At 38.9% G+C, this 19,130-nt stretch overlaps 1 protein-coding gene across 3 annotated transcripts in view; it reads left to right on the top strand.

The window, feature by feature from the left end:
* Positions 1-17,727, top strand: part of PDGFD (platelet derived growth factor D) — a 139,639-nt gene extending 121,912 nt beyond the window's left edge. For all 3 annotated transcript variants that reach the window (XM_061374644.1, XM_061374645.1, XM_061374643.1), the window contains 2 exons: positions 3,323-3,537; positions 14,175-17,727. In XM_061374644.1, coding sequence (XP_061230628.1) covers positions 3,323-3,537; positions 14,175-14,309 — 350 coding nt within the window. In that variant the 3' untranslated portion in view covers positions 14,310-17,727. The remainder of the gene's footprint in view (positions 1-3,322; positions 3,538-14,174) is intronic.
* Positions 17,728-19,130: the final 1,403 nt, after the last annotated feature.

Raw genomic sequence — 19,130 nt, 5'->3', positions numbered from 1 at the left:
ATTGCAAACCATGGTCTAAAGCTAATTAGGCACTAGGAAGTGTTCTTGTGTATCAGTATGATGCCGTCAAAGTACAGTATGCCCTGTTCACAGAAGACATTGTGTGCTCACCTTGTCCCACCGCAGTGGATTTCTGTAGACCAGAGTCAAAAAGAGTGTAGGTGTTTATTTCCATATGATTGTTTTTATGGAGAATGACTTGTGTATCTCTTAAACCCCTTATTTAGCCTTTCTTCCACTGCTTGAAGTTATTTTTATTATTTCAAGATCACGAAAATGAGACCTTTCTGCTATTGTATTTGTCCATTCCAGCCTAGACTCTGATACCTAAGATGTGATAAAGTGCAGAGAACTCATATCTTAACTGATAACTTTGAGATTTGGCATCCCAAAAAGTGCTACTAAGTCAGGATCAAAATGCCTTGAGAAGACACCAAGGAGAATTCATGCAATTTTCCACTGGAAAATTTCCCATAGATTTTTCAAATATAGTTCAACATATTAAAATACACTACATAAAATGTATTTTGCTACCAGTTGATTACAGAATTCCTTAAGAATGCATCCAGAGAAAGTTTTGAGCCCTCACTGAAAACAACTGATTCCTTCATACTGCATAGGAAAAAAAAATTACCCTAAATATCTGGTTATTCCCTTATATGCTTCAAGCAAGTCAACAGCTCTCCACAGTACTGACTCAGCTACAGCCTAAGAGACCTTGCAAAGACTTCTGAAAGTCAACAAAATGAGGTTTTTGAAAGCTAGTGAGCAAAGCCTTCCCTCCAGTGAAAGCCCTTTGCCAGGTCACCCCTTGCCATTTAAATGAAGTAGCTCAAGTACTGAAGCTAATATTTATAACACTGTGATGAATATAATATGGACTCTGCAGGAAAGCCCCCCCACCCTGGCTCTCTGAATGCTGGTGTTTTCCCTCTCTGCCAATCTTATTACAGACTCATTTCTCTGTTGATAATGCACCAGTGATAATAGGTATCAGCTCAATACAGGAAGGGGGACTATTGAGACAGAGGGGAAATTTCATTTGTGATAAATCAAATTTTATTCAGTCCCCTGGACATCTCCTGGACACAGATGTCAATCAGTTCATGTGACCTGTGTCTGGGCCCTCTTTAATGACCAGCTTGTTACTGGAAGACTTGTTTCCTACATTAGGTCAGCTGAATTAAGGCTGATTTAAGCCTTTAAGAATTTTATTCTAACTGTATAGAGGCACCATCAGTAAATGCCATCCTAGTCCTTGTTCAGCCTGTCCTGATAGGAACCTGCTCATATCAGTATTCATTCCTATAGACTGCTGCATGAGTGTGGATGATCCAGGCTTTCCTCTCAAAAATTTTAATTAATCATGAGGAAACAAAATTATCTGCTCTCTTTTTGCATTGGTTAATTTTCCCTTTACATCAACTGGCTAAAATGAATAGTAGCCAATACCTCTTTGCTATAGTGGCAAGCAAAGCTGATGGCAAAAGTCCCGACAAGAGCATTTAGAGTAGAGGGAAACACTTCCCTGTGAGAAGAATTAGCCTGAGACCCTACAGTGAGGAGGGGTGGCTTTGGAGAATGGTAGTAGACAAGAAAATATCATCTGTTAAAACAAAGAAATCAATATTCTCTGGACTTGTAAGTCTTGGCTGTGGACATTTGGAGTGTATTTTTCTCCCAGCGCATGAGTATACCAGCAGCCCTATTGATTTTGTGCTTCTATCAGGAGGATGATCTATACCTCTTTTGAAAAGATGCTAGCTCTCTGCAGAGAGCCACTGAGATTTCATGGTAAGATGTATCACAATTGCTATAGAATCACAATTTATCTGCTAAATTTCCATTGACTAACACCTTGCCAGAAAAGTGAAGCTACTATGATTTTCTATAATAGCACTTCTGACATTTACGAGTTGCATCTTGCATATCTGCCTTGTGAATATCTCCATGCCAGAAAGTAAAGGTGCATGATATTTACAAATCACAGCTTTTTCCACAGTTTACTTTGTGATGTTGACAAGGACTGAGTCACAGAGGTGTCTTTGTGGAAGGTTTTCACATGCTTATAGTAAAACAAATTCTTATGTACTATCAGGACCAGAAATGGTGATGACCTATTAAACATGCCCAGGAAAATATATGTTCACCAACATTACACCATTATCTTATTTCTCATTTAAACAGTTCCTATTTTCCTGATGGTGTTTCTATTAGTACATACTGTTTGGGGTGGGAACTCAACACCAATTGACACGTCCTCCAGTCCTGATGGAATTCCTGAGCTTTTGAACTCTTACTTGGTGGACAGAAGCATAAGGAAAAGAAGAAAGCAGAAAAAGAGAGAAAAAGAACTCTGAAAACTTCTAGAGAAATGAAAGCCATTAAATTTGTTACTTTTATCTGTGTTACAATTATGGAAAATATATTTATGGATGGGGGTTTTAATTTTGTTTTAGGTTTACAAGCTAATGCTAGAAACAGCACTTAAACTCACAGTTGATAGTCTATAAGTTATTTTTATGGTTGGCTTTACTACTTGTTTGCATGACATATCTCACAGAGAATACCAGGCGTTTAAACATCAACCAACTACTGGCATTCAATGAAGCTCATTAGTTTTAATTGTATTTATTCGTATGCCTATTATAGTAACATTTACCAGCTGAAATTAATATTGCTTAGATTGATTTGACCATCTAAAAGAGAGTTATCTAGACTCTATCCATAAACGGTACAAACAGGCAACTTCAGAAAGCAAGTCATGCCACCTGTCCTAAATGCCCTTGTGAGGAAGGGATGAATCACTCTCCAAAGACCTTTCTCTAATAATCATAGCAATAGCCTTGTTTAAAGTGTTCCCTTTTGAATGCCAGCGGTTAGGCAAAAGGAGTTATGCCTATAATAACAAAAAAAAAAAAAAAAGCTCATCATCCAAGTAAACCAGGTATAAGCAGAGGAGGGAAAAGAGTAGCAGAGAGAAAGTGTCTTACCGAAGGATGCAGCAGATCAGTGACAAAGCAAATAAAATAACCAGCCTTCAGATTTCAGGTCAATATTTCAGGCAAGCCTTCCCTTCACCTTTATAGTCAGTGTGAGCTCTGCTGTGGGAGTCAGTGGGCACAGGATGAGAGCCTGGATGGCCACCTTTAATGATTTAAAATTGGTGGGTTTATGTCTGTCTGCTTGGAAATCACTGCTATATTTCACAAATTTTCCACCTAGTGTCACACCACTTGTTTTACTGACTGCCTGGGGAGTGGTTCAAACCAGAGGAATGTCCCACTCAGACCTTACTAATGAAACTTCTTTTGCATTGCAGTTGACCTGGATAGGCTGAATGATGATGTGAAACGTTACAGCTGCACTCCGAGAAACTATTCTGTCAATTTAAGGGAGGAACTGAAGCTGACAAATGTCGTTTTCTTCCCCCGATGCCTCCTTGTCCAGCGCTGTGGAGGAAACTGTGGCTGCGGGACTTCAAACTGGAAATCCTGCATGTGCATGTCAGGGAAAACAGTGAAAAAATATCATGAGGTATTTTCACTCTTTTTATTTTCTTTGGTACTTCTTTTGGGTATTTATTGCTTGCACGTATTCTGAAGGCTTTTCACAGAGCCATGTATGTCAGGAAGGCCTGATTTTAAGTAAGTTTAATATTAACATCTTTGATGCCACCACATCACTGAGCAAATTGTGTTTGGAAGTGATGAATGAGCAGACTGGAAAGAAATTATATATATGTTAGACAGGAATGTTAACAGGTATTTATGGATAAGTTGATTTAGAAGAAATTTGAGAGAACTTTTGCCACCTTTCTGTGTGGATGCTACTACAGCATCCTCCTGAGCTTTCTTTCAAGAATGAGGCTTATGTTGGACTGATTTTTCCCAGAAAAGGACTGATACAATATGAACATATATACCACTGGAAATACTACTTTTAGTAACACAGAGATGTGTTGCTTGAGGCATTTGATTGTACTTCTCTTGTTTTGTGCTACATCGTCTCAAACCATGCTTGGAAATGACTGTTAAGTTGCTTGTACACTCTTTTCGCTCCAGATTTATTACCTGTAGGAAGCAGCTGAATCTTAGATTCTTTCCCAGTCAGCATTTTTTTAAAAGACTTTATGTTTGCATAAGAGCAAAGTCCATTATAATATTTACAACAACATGTAGTGACAGGACAAGGGTGAATGGCTTTAAACTGAAAGAGAGCAGATTTAGATTAGATATGAGGAAGAAATTCTTTTCTGTGAAGGCGGTGAGACGCTGGAACAGGTTGCCAGAGAAGTTGTGGATGTCTCATCTCTGAAGTATTCAAGGCCATGCTGCACAGGTATTTGAGCAACCTGGTCTAGTGGAAGTGTTCCTGCCCATGGCAGGGGGTTGGAAATAGATGATCTTTAAGGTCCCTTCCGACCCAAACCATTGATTCTATGATTCTGTGATTTATATTTCATCCATTCAGAACACATTTAGAGAGGAAAGAAACAAGGGAACAACTTTTTATCTTCTTGCCTCTAAATCAGTATTTTCAGAACCAGTGTGAGCAATGTTTACCAAACTGAACATATCTAGGAAAGTTACTTGATATTATCTTTTCAATTTTCTGAAAGTAGGAGGCTGCATGCCATTCTGACTTAATTTCTAATATATATCTCTTACAAGAACCTGATTTACCACTTGGCTTAAATCTCAAGTGAAAATTAACTTTAAAGGCATTAACCTGGGAGACACTAGGGCTGCAATAGCAGACGGCCATTGAAGGTCAAACCTTTGCCTTGCTGTGATCATGCGGTTACTCTTTTCCAAGGAAAGAGATTTTTTATCACAATTAACTGCAGAATACAGCATCAGCTAGGGCTACAGAATAGTTAAAAGTTTATCTAATTTTAAACAAGATGCAGCAGATGACCCTGGTAATTACAGAGCAGAAAGTCTTATCTCAGCAGTAGAAAAGTTAATTAGAAAAAAATTAACAGTATAAACCACTTAGATGACTATGAACTGATAAAATGAACTCAGAATGCCTTATGTATGAATAAATATTTATACAGAACAACATTGTACAAGAATGCTAAAAGACCTGGCATTTCCTTCAGAGAGCAATCAGACAAGATCAGACATGGATTAGAAGATGGTTAAGAGATAACTAGCAAAGAGGTTGAAGAAATGCACAATTTTCTACATAGGAAGCGGCTATCTGTGGGTGCCTCCAGCACACAGATTAAGTGCTATTTCATGTATGATCAATCTGGAGGGACATGAACAGAGAGGTGGCAAAAATGACAGCTAGCACAGGAGATAATACACTTGTAACAGCAGAGAAGGCAATGAGGTACTTCAGAAGGCCTATGTAACTAGTCCTAAATGCAGTTTAGAAAAGCAGCAGGCGTTAGGATGCTTAGAAGGATAGAGGCAGGAGCAGAAAATATGTATAGAAACAGAAAAAACACATCGAGGAAAATATGGGAGAAGATATACATCAAAAACATATGTAAGGAAAGTGGCTCAAAAGTTTTGGATAATTTAATTTCGAAAAAAAATGGGAATTAGGACACAGTGAAAGATAGAAAAGAGCAAGAGAGATTGAAAGGAAACTAATTTATATATTTCAACCCTTAAATATAAGTGCCACATAATTCAGAAAGATTCTGAGAGAACTGGAAGTAAAATTTAAAGGAAAGAATCATTGGTCACATCTGTGTCAACTTAAGCCAACTATTGACAGTAGCCAGAAAAAAAATAATAATATTATAAACGTTATCAAGCACTTATTTTTCTATTCTATGTTTGGGAGCATGCGGTGCTGGGGCACCAGAATATCACACTGACCAGGTATTGGTCAGATCCAGGATGTCATGACTTTTGACCACCACAAATTAAACACTAAATTCAGAAAATTCAACATTCACACTAATACATCACTGATAATTTATTTCATTACTCCTTTGTTCTCTGAAAACCATATGAATTCAAGACAGTGTTTCAGCTTTAACATTAAATGGCTTTTGTAAATTTAAGTTTAAGCTTAATCCCTTAGGGATGAATTAACAGCTCACTGAGCAGAAATTTAGCCAAGTGGCTCCCATTAACATGAGTGGAAGTCATGCAGTTAAATTCACATATGACATACTAAAGATGTGTCCATTAATTTTAGTCCAAAATATTTTCTACTTTATTATTATTATTAGCCACACACAGCTAATCAGTTTTATTCTTTATCTTCCTTAGGCACTTTAACATTAATTTTATTTAAATGCCTTCCAGTAAAAGCACTGAGGAGGAGCATTTCAACATACTGGGTTTAAAATCATGGAGTTGGTTTACACTTTCTGAAGCCAATTTGAAATATACTAACTGTAACCAAAAAGCCCTTAGTTGCATAATGAAGGTTAGAGCTTCATACTTTATGAAGGCCTCACTGTTGTTAATTTGGTTAAAAATCTCTGCATTCTGCTGCAGGAGCATGTAGGAAAGATTCAAACACAAGTCTCAATTTCATTGATATACTTGCAAAGGACACCAGAAGGAAATGTAAGGTAGTGGAGCAAAGAAAGTGTTTGTAGCAGCTGGAACTGAATCTTGTAGACCCCAGACTGCTTCTCTTGCCAGGCTGATTTTGCCTAACTGCTATCCTGGAGCTTTATCTGTTGAGCTCCTGGACCCACCAGAATAGTTCGTCCTGCGCATTAATGCACTTGTCCTAAACAGTAAAAATGCAACTGGGAATCACTTAGAAGTTGTCTGGCATTTCTGAGCCATCAAATATTTCTGGATGAGAAAGACAGGCAGGCAGATTTTCCAGAAATGGTGAGTTCCTTTCTGAAGCCTTTCGACCACTATGCGGTCAGTGCCTTGCAGTGCTAGAGTGGCTGCATGCCAGCAGCTTTGGGAACACTAATGCTTAGAGTGTTTGTTAAGAGAGAGGCTTCTAGTCCCAAAATTTCAAGTTATCTTCTCCTTATGCTCTTAATATTTTTTAGTTCCTCCCTAGCTCCTGTTCAAAGCCTCACACTGTACTCACCACCAAGCACTCCCTCCTAGTATCTTAGGACTAATAACTATCACGTGTAGCCTTTAATTTCCCCAAGCTGTGAGTGCTGCTCCAGTTCCCTGAACAGACTGTACAGCTCTTTCCTGCCATGTCCAATTGTAAGAAGTAATGCAACAGCAGGGAAAATGGGAAAATGAGAATGCCATGGTAAGAGGTATCTTTTTCTTTATTTCCCTGGGAAATCTAACAACGAGATCTCAGGTCTTTTCTGTGACCTCGAAGTTTGCCATAACTTTGCCAAAACACTCAGCAGATTCCAGAAGTAAATGGGTTTATAACTTGGGTAAACAGATAGTTTTATGGGAGGGGGAGGGGGAGCTGCAGGAGCTTTGTGATGCTGTGTGATTTTTCCACGGCTTCTGGGTTTGCTTGAGATCACAGCTCATGCACAGATACTCATGACTTACCACATAGTGTCACGAACCCCACAGGCCAAACAGGCCAAGTGCTGGCAGTGTCTCAAAACCCATCTCAGCACAGTCTACCATAAGAGATACTGAGTTATCTAGCAGGGCTCATGAAAGAGAATGACGAAGCAATACATCAAAATGGCTGCCGCACACCTTAATCAAATGCTCACATCTACTGTTGTCCAACTTGCTAAAGGGGAGCTCAAATGAAAGTGTGTTTTCCATTGCAGTGCTTTTCTTTGGAAATGCCTGAAGTCTGTTTTTAAAGAGAATGAAACTCTAAACCTGGGTAACACCCAGCCCAAAGGAGGTGTGGGGGAGCTGAAGCCAGGACTCAGTTCAGCTCAGGCTGTGGCTGTGCCATCAACTTAGCATGCACATACCTCCAAGAAACAAGAAATCAGATTCCCCATCTCATTGCTGTAACTGATGAGATGTGAAATGAGTTTCCATGAGGAATAAATGCTCTTAAGGTAGCAACCAGAATTTGTCAGAGTATATAAACCTCTACAAACACAGTGCTGAACAGCACAGCTAAAAGGCATATAAAGAAAAAAGCAAGTGGTGAAAGTGATTGCATCTTGTACCTACTTGTTCTTTCTGTAAAGACTGATGCATTTTTCACTTTCTATATGGTGAATAGAAGCATTCAATAGAATTTCAGCCATTTTTGAAATGTTACGTGTCTCTCCCATTTTGACTGGAACTTGTCTGGTGCCTTCACAAGGACATACGTGCCATTAATTGTCAATGACAAGGACTAGCTTACTGTTAGGATGGCTACATCATAACCTCTTGCTGCCCTGAAAGAGACAGCAGTGCTGTGGAGACTTTTGTTGCTGCTGCTGTTGCTGTTGGGTTTGGGTTTTTTCCTCTTTTCAGAGAAATGGGAAGCAAACATTAAGGAGGCACCTGAGAGAGCAGACAATAATTCTCACCTTGTCACAGGGAAATATAAGATAACTGGAGGAAAATCATACAAATGCTGCTGATACAAAAAGAGAAATTTGCTAAGGGTTTAAATAAAGCAAGCATTATCAAACCAGTCTGCAAGGAATATGGTCTGATTTTGTATGTCCTGGACCTGATAGCACATGTATAAAGGAGATAAAACGTTGTTATGGTAATAAAGGCACAGAATTACACTGACAAAAAATTAATGCATAGAAATACTATATAAGAAACAGGAATGGGTTTTATTTGGAATGCAAATACAAGGAAACAGAATGAGTCATAAATGCCTGCTAGGTCACAGGATGAGCAGAGAGAGCACAGAAGTGCAGTGAAAGAAAAAAGGTTCATTTTTTACTAAAATTAAAGTTCTTTGGTTGACATCTGACAGTTAAGCAAGTGAGACCTCCTGCAATACGTGTCTGGGCAGAGTGGCAATCTGGGAAGGGGAAACCCTTACATCTGGTCAAAAAAGCAATAGGTGGAGCCATAATGTATGACAAGATCATCAAAAGTGAGAGTCTTGATGCCACATATATCAAAAGCATCATAGCTTTAGTGACTGTTTCAGATGCATGAATTTTAAGCCAATTAATTTTTTTCCCATCTTTCCTGTGTTCAAATCAAGTGTTTCTTACTCATACAAATAAAATTGAATCAGTAATCCCATTTACATTTAATAATCCTTTAGTTTGAATTCTACCACTGATCAGCAAACTTTTCTTTGTCCTGATATCCTATAACTGGTAAGAAAGAATACAGTTTAGGATCTGTGTCATTATTTTAGGCTATGTTACTACTGGAATAAAGGTCCTTACGCTAAATTATGAACCACATTCCCAGAATGCTTAGTTTCTTATGCTCAGAGCACAGCTAAACTGTGTGTGACCTTTGGATTAAATAACTTTCAAAAACTGCAGAGTAAGGTTTTTCATCTCTATCAGAATTTGGATCTGTGTTGAATGTTTTGCACTTTTGATGCTTCCTCTTTCATGAATCTCAGACAAATATAATTTGGTTTGCATGCTAGAATGATGGTATTTTTAGATGAGCAGAAGGAGATTAGATAATGCTGCATAGCAGGATTTTAAAATAAGTTCTGCAAAGTACAAGTTTCACTATCTAAAATAGCATCCAGAGTTGCTCTCCATCCTCTGTCACTAGAATATTAAGCTAACCAGAAATTTGCTAAGCCATAGTCATGTTATTGACTATCTATTGTCTTCTTAAGTTAATAATTATTTTTTAAAAAAAGCTAATTTTTAAATGAGATTTGAGATTTCTATTGGTCTTTAAACTGCTGGTCAAGAATTTAACAAAGAATGTTACTATTGCTCCTAATAAATAAAGTAAATTATAATATGGAAGAAATGGATATGAGCAACTGGATACCCCTTTTTTATTATGATTTTTGAAAGTGTTACTGGGTTTCCTATTACTTCTTGCTTCTTATTAAAGCAGAAATCATCAATCGTGGACTGTCATGGCTAAATATTTTCTGAGTTCAAAGCTAAAGGACACATGGCAAGGGACATCAATGAGTGCTCGACTGAGTGGTTCACCTCATCTGACTCTACCAATCTAAAGCTTCAAGTCCAGCCTTTAGGCTGCTTTCCTAATTATCAGAGCTAGCACTACCAGAGATGGGTGTTTGAGGTGAATTGTTCTCTGGAGTCACCTCTTTATTGCTGCTTCTACTGGAGAAATACGAGGTATGGTTCAGGGTGAACAGATTATCTCCATGTGAGTCCTTTCCCTTGCAGTCATTGCTACTCTGCTCTCCAGACCCCTGATCATGAAGTGCTCTTACCGATTTGCTGAGATTAGAGGGGCTGCCTGTGTTCCAGAGGCACCTGAAGAGCACCTTTCTGCCCCAAAGCAAGACCCAGACTTGTGCTGTATACCTTCTGGAAAGGCAGCCATGGTTCCTTGCAGGGCTGTCCAAGCAATGAGCGAGCCTGACTTAAACAAGTGTGCCCTAACTCCATGTTGAGTTTTTCTGACTTCAGTTTCTAGATGCTGGTTTTTGTGATGGCTTTTCTCTTTCATTTAAAGAGTGTTTCAGAAGCTGGCATGCACATTCAATGCACGACCAATGTGCAAGATTCTTGGCAGGGAAACACATGTAAGCATTTATTTATGTTTTCTTCACCGCCACCCCCAAGGAAAATCATGCAGTAGTCACAGTCACTTCACCGCAAAACCTCTTAGATGCTCAGGCACATCTACAGAGTAAAATGTCATCCAGCATATTGGTGCACTTCTATGGACCTCTTTGCACAGTAAATGCTACAAGGCCCTGATACATTTTTTTGCACTACCTGTATCTATTTTGCAATAGAATTCCAGCTCAAAAGCTAAGTATTCTTTTTCTTTTTTAATTGCTTTAATATTTTTATGACCATAGTTAATTCAGTGTTTGATGGGGGGGATATAGCTGTAGTTGTGCACTCTTTGTGAGGAAAGGATTTGAACAACCAAGGCACCACATTCTGGTTGATAGTGACAGATGTTGCTCCTTTTTAATTTGAAAACTGCAAGGTTACTCTTTTTTTGCCCACATAAAAGAAACTTTCTGAGCATTCCAGATATTCTTCACATCCATATTTTCTATCTGCTACTGATCCCATCAAAAATAGAGCAATAAAATTTCTGAACAAAATTTCTTTGAACTGTTTTCATTAATTCAGTAGTTCCTCACCTTCCAAGGACCTGACCATGTGATGAATAAACAGAAGCTATTTTCAGAATAAAGAGTTTTCTTTCAGGTACTCTAGTCATAAGAAATGGCCTTACTTCCTGATTCTTTTCAATTCCCTTGTATTTAACTGGAACTAAAACTATTAGATGGAAGCTAGATGGAGAGCTTCGAACACCAGTTCTGTGATCATCTATTAAAGCTCTACAGAGGGATCTGGACAGGCTGGATCAATGGGATGTGACCAAATGCATAAGGTTCAACAAAGCTCAGTGCTGGGTCCTGCATTTGAGTCACATCAACCCCATGCAACACTACAGAATTGAAGCAGAGTGGCTGAGAAGATCCCAGAGGAAAAGGACCCTGGGGGTGTTGGTTGACAGCCAAATTAACATAAACCAGCTTGTGCCCAGGCAGCCAAGAAGGCCAACAGCATTCTGACCTGTATCAGAACTATTTCTGATATTTCTGTGGCCAGCAGGACCAAGAAAGTAATCATCCCCCTGTACTTAGCACTGGTGAGGCTGCACCTCAAATCTTGTGTTTAGTTCTGGGCCCCTCACTACAAGAAAGACATGGAGGTGCTGGAGCAGGTCCAGAGAAAGGCAAGGAAGCTGAGGAAGGGTCTGGAGCACAAGTCTGATGAAGAACAGCTGAGGGAACTGAGGTTGTTTAGTCTGGAGAAGAGAAACTCAGGGGAGACCTTATCACTGTCTACAATTACCTGAAAGGAGGTTGTAGCAAGGCGGGTGTTGGACTCTTCTGCCAAGTAACAAGCAATACGACTAGAAGAAATTTGCACCAGGGAAGGTTTAGGCAGGATATTAGGTAAAATTTCTTTCCTGAAAGGGTTGTCAGGCACTTGAACAGGCTGCCCAGAGAAGTGGTGGAATCACCTGTGTGTGTTTAAAAGACATTTAAATGTGGTACTTAGGGACATGGTTTAGTGGTGGATTGGCACTGCTAAGTTAACAGTTGGCCTTGTTGATCTTAAAGGTCTTTCCCAATCTCAGTGATCTTACGATTCTATAATTTCAGCTGTGTTCAAAACTGTTTTTCCATCTTGTCTGGGGAAGTGCCTGCAAATTCATTTTTCTACTGTTATTAGCAAAGCCCATATACTGTGCTCATGTTTCTAAACATAAAACACAGGGAAAATCCTCAAGCTGTCAGGAGGTCTGTTAGCTTAAATACAGCCCACATCTTTGCTCTCATCCCATTGCATACTTTCATTTGCTCTCAGTTTAAAAAAAAAGCAGACCTACCTACCCAAAGTGACAATCATCTGAATTTGCCAGTTTTGATGAAGGACTTCTTTAAATAAAGAATTTTATCATGGGCTCAGCAGCAGCAGCTGTACTTGATTTTAAAAGTATATTTTATTTATAAAAGTATCTTTGAAGATCCAGTCTATTTCCAGCTCTGTAATAATTGCAGCAATCTGATTGGGTTCAGTTCCTCAGGGTTTTTTTTTTTTTGATGACATGGTACAGTGAATTGTCCTGGTGTGCATCAGGATTTCTTGCATATATTATATTGAGTCAGTCAATGCTTGAAATCATCTTGTTCTGCTCCCCATCAGTAAATAAGTAGTTTCAGAAGGGAAAGGACTATATAACGTCACTGGTAGTTTTTCTACTGGTGTGTTGCCTTGAGCAAATCAGTTTCAGATTCCCCTTCTATACACGTTTGACAATGATGCGTATCATTCTGTGCAATGTGTTGTGAGATTTTGGGAAGAAAAATGCTGTGTGAGAGTTAGTGTTCTTAGTCTTAACTCATTTATTTTACCTAATCCAAACTATTATTTGAGCCTCAGGGCAGAAATTGGAAATTAATATCTCTTTTGTTATATTACTGTAGGCCCATCAACAGCAAACTAATGAAATAGCAAATTTCCCCCCTCAATCTGAGCCACCATGCTACTGGGGGTATTCACTCTTTCACAGCAAGTCAATCTCCAACAGTGGGCTTGCAAAACACACCCTGCAAACTGCCAACTTCCTCAGCTATTTCCAGTCCGTGTTGTTTCAGCCAACTGTGTGTAGTTTCATATTTACACTGTCACAGAAGATTAGATAGGATGTTTCTGTTTTCCATATAACCAAAAAGCCATTTTAGAATCATAGAATCATTTTCAGGGAATCAGATTCATAAAGTGATATGGGTTGGAATGTAGCCCTCAGGTTCATTTAGCTCAATCTCCCTTTCAAAGGAGGGAGAAATTTGAAGTTAGAGGAAGTTGCTGGGACCTTGTCTTGTTAATTTTGACTGTCCTCAAGGTTTCTGCATTCTCTTAGGGAAATCTGCTCTAGTGTTTAACCACTTTTAGTATTTTCTTCCATATACCCAAATCAGATACTTTTCGTTGCAATAGAAACGTGTTATATGATGTATACTTCCCTAGGAAACAAGTTTTTGATTAGTTGAGGCTTTGTCTTTTTTTTTTTTTTTCAGATTATTCACAGTAAATTCTTAATAAATCATTTAAATTGAGTCAGAGATTTTTAGGATAAGCCAAGAAAAGTCAGATTTCAGAGAAACATGATAAGATCGGGCACATATTTTGAACAAGCTCCATTCATCTCCTTCTGCCTCACACAGTCATTTCAGTTTTGGTCCAATTCTAATGATATGTGCTTCAGAAATTTCAAATTGCATTTAAAAGTGTTCCTTGTTCTTCAGCACAGAAACATTATACAAGTGAGAGAGGGAGCATAGCAATTCAAATATGTATGAGACTACAAATACGAGCCAAAGGAAACATGCTTAATAATTTGCATGCAAAGGAGCAACTCTGGACATGGTTAAGGAACTGCATGATCTGAAGATACCTGATGTAGGAAATAATCCAATCTGTCAAAGCTCCAGGACAAACAGTGCAGCAGGGTATCACAGAGAAGAAAGAAAAAGCTGGAAGTAAAACAAAAAATGTGCCCAAATTAATGCTGGTTAGGGTTATTAAGGGCTGTTGGTGCCCCGAGGGCCCCAACACTCTCATCCTCAAATCTAACAGTGTTTTCTAATCAGTGCATTTCTGTTGATCCTCTCAGGTGCTGAAATTCGTCCCTGAGGCGGGCCATCCCAGAAGAAAAGGCAGAACCAGGAACAACATGGCCTTAGTAGATATACAGCTGGATCACCATGAGCGTTGTGATTGTATCTGCAGTTCAAGACCACCCCGATAAAAAAAGAAAGAAAGAAAAGAAAAAAAGAAAACAAAACACACTACTTGCAGCTTACCAGATGTTTACTTTTAAGCAGGATTGCTCTGAGGACCTTTACTCACTAATCATTTGAACTTTGCTACTAGCCTGCCTTTTGCAATTAGCAAAAATGATCGCTATGTTTCAGCATAGCTTTGCTGATTAGTACCATGGCAGCCAAACAGGTATATCATAGATTTTTATGTATCAGCATCCAAGACAATAGGATTATGGTTATCTGTAGCTAGATTCTGAAGGTTGAGATTTTCAAAGCTCATTTACAGTCCTTAGGCATGCAATGCCCACTGAAATTAAACACCAGTTAGGTATTTGTGGTAGCTGGCAATGAAATAGTGTTGCATTTCTGTTTCTCACTCACCAGTTCCTACTCTTAAATTCTGCTGCCATTTCTACCTGCCTAGCTCTCCTGGTGGTCAGTAGGGTTTTGTGGGTATAAATGAAGACAGAATTTGGGCCTGTATGAGTGTAAAATATATTCTTCCACCCTGAGAGGGAACTTCCCAGCATTCTGGCCCAACAGAGTGAGATGTAGCATGGAAAGTCCATCACTACATAAAATAACACACCAATAAAATCAAATCTTACTTTTTGTACTTGAGCAAATCATGTGTTGAAATTAGTAGATGCTTTGCATAAGCCAGGACACTGGTGCTGGTAGGGGTGTGTGGAGGCTGGTACTTTTGCCATAGTGACTCCATGGGAGCCATCACCAAGGCACTTCTGCAAGATGGGGCTCCCACCAAGTCCCCAGGTAAATCCCTGTGGACTGGAGCTGATTCTTGTCTCTACCTACCTGGACTGGACTCCTGCCTGTTGCCCAGAGCTGCCCACAGTTGCCCAGGAGAAGCCCCTTCTGCATAAAAAGGGAGAGATGACCCTCCCCTTGCATACTCCTCGCTGCAGTTCAAGGAGTGTCGTGTTTCCCCACACAGGCAATGAAGATAGGGCACTTGTTTGTTGAAAATATTGATTTGTTTTGCAGTTGTACTACTGGGAAACAAAACTGTTCTTGAGATTTAATTATCATTATTTGGTTTGGGGTTCGTTTGTTTGTTTGTTTTAAATATGGATTATTATAACTTTGTCATATATGCATTAATCTTAGTTATCTGAGGTTAGTTGTCTTATTTCAGCTCTGTATTGCCATGGTTAAACTGTTGACAGTGAATTTCTTTTTTGATTGCATTTTGCTGAGGCATATTAACTCATTAAGCAATGTCTGTCTGTCATGGAAAATGTACATCATTTAATAACTTCTACAAGAATATTATTAAACACCACCTCATAATAAAATAAGCACTTTAAAAGCTACAGCATAGTTTCCTATGCCTTTTAAAATATTATGAAAGTGCTCTAGCTGAAAAAGGGAAAAAAATATCCTTCTAAACTAGCTTTAAAATTTTTTACATGCTGCTCCAAAAGTGTAAAATACAGACAGATTTAAGCCTGGCGAAGAATTGGAGTTTTGATCATGAATGTAGCAGGGGCAGCATATTTAATGGCTGAGGTCTTGTATTTAATAGCAGACATAGACTGCATCAATTCATTTTGTTTCTGTTGCCTCTTGTGTTTCTGTCTCTGAAAGAGTGAAGTAGGTTGACAATAGTGTGTTATAATTAGTGGAAACTGGCATGTGCTATAATATAGAATTGAAAGCCTTCAAGCCAGTGCTAGCAATCTACGATTTTTTTTTACAAAAGTGCCCTAATATTCTGCCTTTCCCTCTTTATCAGCTCAAGTATAAGTGCTCTTTAATAATATTCGCAAAACTTTACTGAAACATCCCTTAGAAATGTTGTGTTTCTTTCTTTCCTGTGCTTTAACCTTTGAGATTCAAAAAGTGTGTGGGTTTTATTATTTATATTCATTTTTCCCCTCTGGCTCCCAGATGTCTATTTAAAGATGCTCCTGAATGCTGACTTGGGAAAGTGATTCATCATTTTCCAAAGCAATTCACATTACAAGAACAGCACTGTAACCAAATATTGCCAGCTTCATTTCATAGTTCAGGACTGTTTAAGAGAGACTTCATTCTTTTTCTCTCACTAGGTTAATAACCAAATTGACCCAGCCCTTCCATAATTTTTAGATAATTTTGGAAAAAATTTGCATGTGAAACCTTGGCAGTACTGATTGGTTTTGAGACAGTGCACTCCAAGGTATATTCTTGACTGAATTACGCCCAAATTGTGCCTAAGCGCTCTGCCCTTGTAGTTAGCAATGGCTGTGGGAAACATCAGTTTCATATGGTTTTGTGCTTTGAGTGGTCCTTTAATTCTCACCTGCCAGGGGGAAGAACATGCACCAGGCATCAGCTGTGCCTGGCATCTCCCATGAGCCTCTGCCTGCTTGCCCATTCTTCACCCCAATAGCCATGTGTTGAGATGGGTATTTGCACCTCCTAATTTGGGGGATCCAGCCTTTTCTGTAAGCCCAAGTTACTGCTGCAGGAAACTGGGAGAAAGAGGCTCTTCCAAAGTGTGCCTTAGCCCACACCTAGTGTGGCAAGTTTTCCTTCTCTCTTTTGACTATGTAGCAAGATCAGAACACTGTTTTGGGAATCTAAGTGAGATACACGAAGGTAGATGGTATGAATACTCATTTTAAAGACCGAATAGCTAATAGTTTAGCTAACTGCATTGGATACAGGCAGCAGTAGATGTCAGGGTCCAGCAAAAAAAGCATCTGTAAAGAGATTGATATAATAGGGTTTATCCTCTTGCTTAATATTGGGTTCATTTTTCTTAAATACAAACTAAATTTGTCACAAAATTTTACTGGGACACTTCATAATGAAGGGAACCATTCACTGCTTCATGCTGCTGCCTGCCATACAGACTGCATGTGCAGGAGAGTCGAGGATGGGATTTATGCTGCAGTGGGGGATGATAACACACATGTGAACGAACTAAAACTCCTTCAGATCCAAGCCCTGAACTGCACTGACCCTGGTGAAACCAAATATCAGCAAATTGTTTCCTTTTTATTTATTAGCAGAAATCGCAGAGATTTTTTTTTTCCAAAACTTTGTTCTCTTTTTTGTCTATGTAATTGTTACATTTTTTGCATACTATTTTAACTTAAAAAGTAAAGTTACTAAAGAAACTAACCTATTTCATTTTATTGGTGCAATTGGAACCTGTTCCCCCCAAAATAAATATGTTTTCAGTGGATGTTCAGAAAGATTCCTAATTTCAAACCACTCACTAGCTTCTTCTTTACTGTATTCTTCTGGGATAGAGCCTACTTTCTCAAGTGCAATCTATATGCATTTTTTGTTATCTCAGTTAAATGCAGCTTTCCTAGCAGTATTTTTTACTTTATGCAGTATGTAATGTGTCTTACCTTGATGAAAAAATAAATACTGCTTTTGAAAGAAGATACTCTGAGTGATTATTCAGAATTCAGATGAACTAAAACCTGCAATTTACTGGAAGACATTTTCACAACATGACACCTTCCATGCTAGATCTCTTTGTGAATTTCAGCAGTCATTCCCAGGAGCAAGAGAGAAGTACTGACTCGAAATTTTGGGGTAATCCAGTTTAAACCCTGAGGTAGAAGAGCAGACAGCTTCCTTGCAAAAAAGCATGACAGCAGCACGGCATTTCACATGGCCAGATCAGGGTGCTTCCCCAGACCTAGTGCTGATCTCAGCCCCCATGGGCTTGGCTCCAGCAGAGGTGTCCTTGCTTGCCCTACTGAAGCAGCTTCTTACTGGCTGAAGGTCTGAAACTCACCTTAACCAAGGCAGAGTTAAGCATCCAATTTTTGTGTGCAGGACAGCTGGAGGAATCCAAACCCTCTCAAGGTAAGGAAATTCAATCGATCCTTGTGAGTTCAGGCACTTCCCCCAGCTTTGGCAGATACAAATTTTGTTGTGTTGCATCTGGAGCATATCTTTCATAGCTTTGATAACTTCCAGTTTAAGTCTCTTGTGTTAAACTAAAGCTGCCTTAGGCTTTCACTGGGTCTTGAACTGAATAAGAACATGAAACTTTTGTTGAATTGATTCTTCATTAACTAGATGCCAGTCTGATACAGGAAATACAGATAGCATACAGTCCAGGGACTCAGCTTTGCAGGCTGTCCTCATGCATGTGCACATTGTTCTGTACAGTAACGTCACTGACATGGAACAGTCAGCCATTCAGATAAGCATATTTATGTTTTGCTTTGTCATTGTTGCTCAGGGAAAGTATTCATATATCTTGATTTTGGGTTTTTTTTTGGGGGGGGGAAGGTAGTCTGAAGAGCCATTTACTAACAAAAGAAGTTCTGTTCTGTACAATGCACACGGATGAATTAAATAGGCAAAGAATACATTCTTTTTTCCCCCTTCAGAAATGCACTGTGTAGAGAGCAGCTCAGAAAATGTTCAAGCAAGTGTCCAAGGATGGTATAAAGCTCCTCCCATCCAGCACTGCTATGTACCTGCATAACTAATGGCTAGCTAACATTATTAGCTTGTCCTTGTGAAAGCTTTTAGAAATCTGCAACATAAAAAGTAGCTTTATGTCTCTTTAGCTGAAAAAATATATGGTTCCTGAGGTCATTCAGGAACTCATCATTACCTTTTCTTTTTAAAAATAAGTATATTAAAAAAATTATTCTTCCCATTTTTGAAGAACATGGAATCTTTTAGCTGATTTTAAGAATGACAGCTATAAAAATACTTTTCTGCAAATTCATATAAGATTTCCCTTTTCTCTTGCTCTTTTCTGGAGAGCATTGCCCAGTCACGCTGCTGTAACACAAATTCAGCAGATGTCCAATTTGTAC

This window comes from Neopsephotus bourkii, unplaced genomic scaffold, assembly GCF_033783945.1.
Source record: "Neopsephotus bourkii isolate Nb327-2 ecotype Australia unplaced genomic scaffold, CSIRO-AGI_Nbou_v1 NB_1638, whole genome shotgun sequence".
In the NCBI taxonomy this organism is placed as follows: domain Eukaryota; kingdom Metazoa; phylum Chordata; class Aves; order Psittaciformes; family Psittacidae; genus Neopsephotus; species Neopsephotus bourkii.
Note: the sequence above shows the minus strand (reverse complement) of the source record. Positions and strands in the feature narration are given on the sequence as shown.